The sequence below is a fragment of the Mandrillus leucophaeus genome, unplaced genomic scaffold (genome assembly GCF_000951045.1).
Source record: "Mandrillus leucophaeus isolate KB7577 unplaced genomic scaffold, Mleu.le_1.0 Scaffold308, whole genome shotgun sequence".
Classification (NCBI taxonomy): Eukaryota; Metazoa; Chordata; class Mammalia; order Primates; family Cercopithecidae; genus Mandrillus; species Mandrillus leucophaeus.
In genome coordinates this window covers 128,345-129,538 of record NW_012103232.1, presented here as the reverse complement: position 1 = coordinate 129,538, position 1,194 = coordinate 128,345, and the positions used below count along the sequence as shown (strand labels likewise).

At 55.4% G+C, this 1,194-nt stretch overlaps 1 protein-coding gene across 1 annotated transcript in view; it reads left to right on the top strand.

Annotated features, from left to right (window-relative positions):
- LZTR1 (leucine-zipper-like transcription regulator 1) overlaps positions 1 to 1,194 on the top strand; it is a 27,516-nt gene that overhangs the window by 15,072 nt on the left and 11,250 nt on the right. Inside the window, exons 4-5 of the mRNA XM_011987358.1 lie at positions 324 to 403; positions 830 to 939. Coding sequence (XP_011842748.1) covers positions 324 to 403; positions 830 to 939 — 190 coding nt within the window. The remainder of the gene's footprint in view (positions 1 to 323; positions 404 to 829; positions 940 to 1,194) is intronic.

The window sequence follows — 1,194 nt, the reverse complement described above, 5'->3', positions numbered from 1 at the left end:
AGGTCAGAAGTTCAAGACTAGCCTGGCCAACATGGTGAAATTCCGTTTCTACAAAAATACAAAAAACTAGCTGGGCATGATGGCGGGTGCCTGTAATCCCAGCTATTCAGGATGCTGAGGCGGGACAATTGCTTGAACCCGGGAGGCGGAGGTTGAGCCGAGATGGCGCCACTGTACTCCAGCCTGGGTGACAGAGCGAGACTGTCTCAAAAAAAAAAAAACAAAAAACAAGAAAGGCAACACAGGAATGCAGGGCCACCCTGTGAGGGTGTGGACCTCATGGGTGACGCCCGCTGACTCTCACCACCCCTGTGCAACCCCAGGGCCTTTACCACTGGGACCCCGCCGGCCCCCCGTTACCACCACTCGGCCGTCGTCTATGGGAGCAGCATGTTTGTCTTTGGTAAGCAGCCTCTTGCCTCCCAGGGGCTGTGTCGCCCCCGAGGCCCACAGACACCCTGCCCTTCTGCAGGCCTGGGGTGTTTGTGCTCGTGCTGTATACAGCAGGGGCTCTCTGTTCACCCTCGGCTTTGTCTGCCAGTCCTCTGAATTCTGCGCTGGATCTGGGACCCCTTGCCCTAACAGCCCTGAACTCACAGGGTTGGGTGTCTTTCGGTGTTGCTGGGCTGTGGCTGGGAATAGTGTCCCGCTCATCTCTGCGTCCCCAGAGCCCAGCACGGAGGCAGGCGGGCAGTAGGTCCTTCTAGGGCTTGTGGAGAGAGTCCTGGCTTATGCATTTTCAGTGGGGCCAGATTCTGGTCCACCTTCCAGGGTTTTAAATCTTCAAGACTGCCTTTGGGTTTGACAGTTTCTCACTCTCTTTACTCAGGGGGTTACACTGGGGACATTTATTCCAATTCTAACTTGAAGAATAAAAATGACCTCTTTGAATACAAGTTTGCAACTGGCCAGTGGACGGAGTGGAAAATTGAAGGACGGTGAGAAACTCTGCAGAAACATTTGGGACAGGCGGGGTTCTGGGTGGCACTGGATCTGGGATCTGTGCCCTGTTGCCTCCCAGATGAGGACCCTGAGGGCACACAGTAGCAGGGAGCTTAGGGTTGGTGGAATATCCCCCAGTGCAGCTGTGCATGGCCTGCTACAGCCTTTAGATTCCCTCCTTTCAGAAGAGACCCAAATGGGCCGGGCGTGGTGGTGCACGCCTGTAGTCCTAGCACTTTGGGAAGCTGAAGC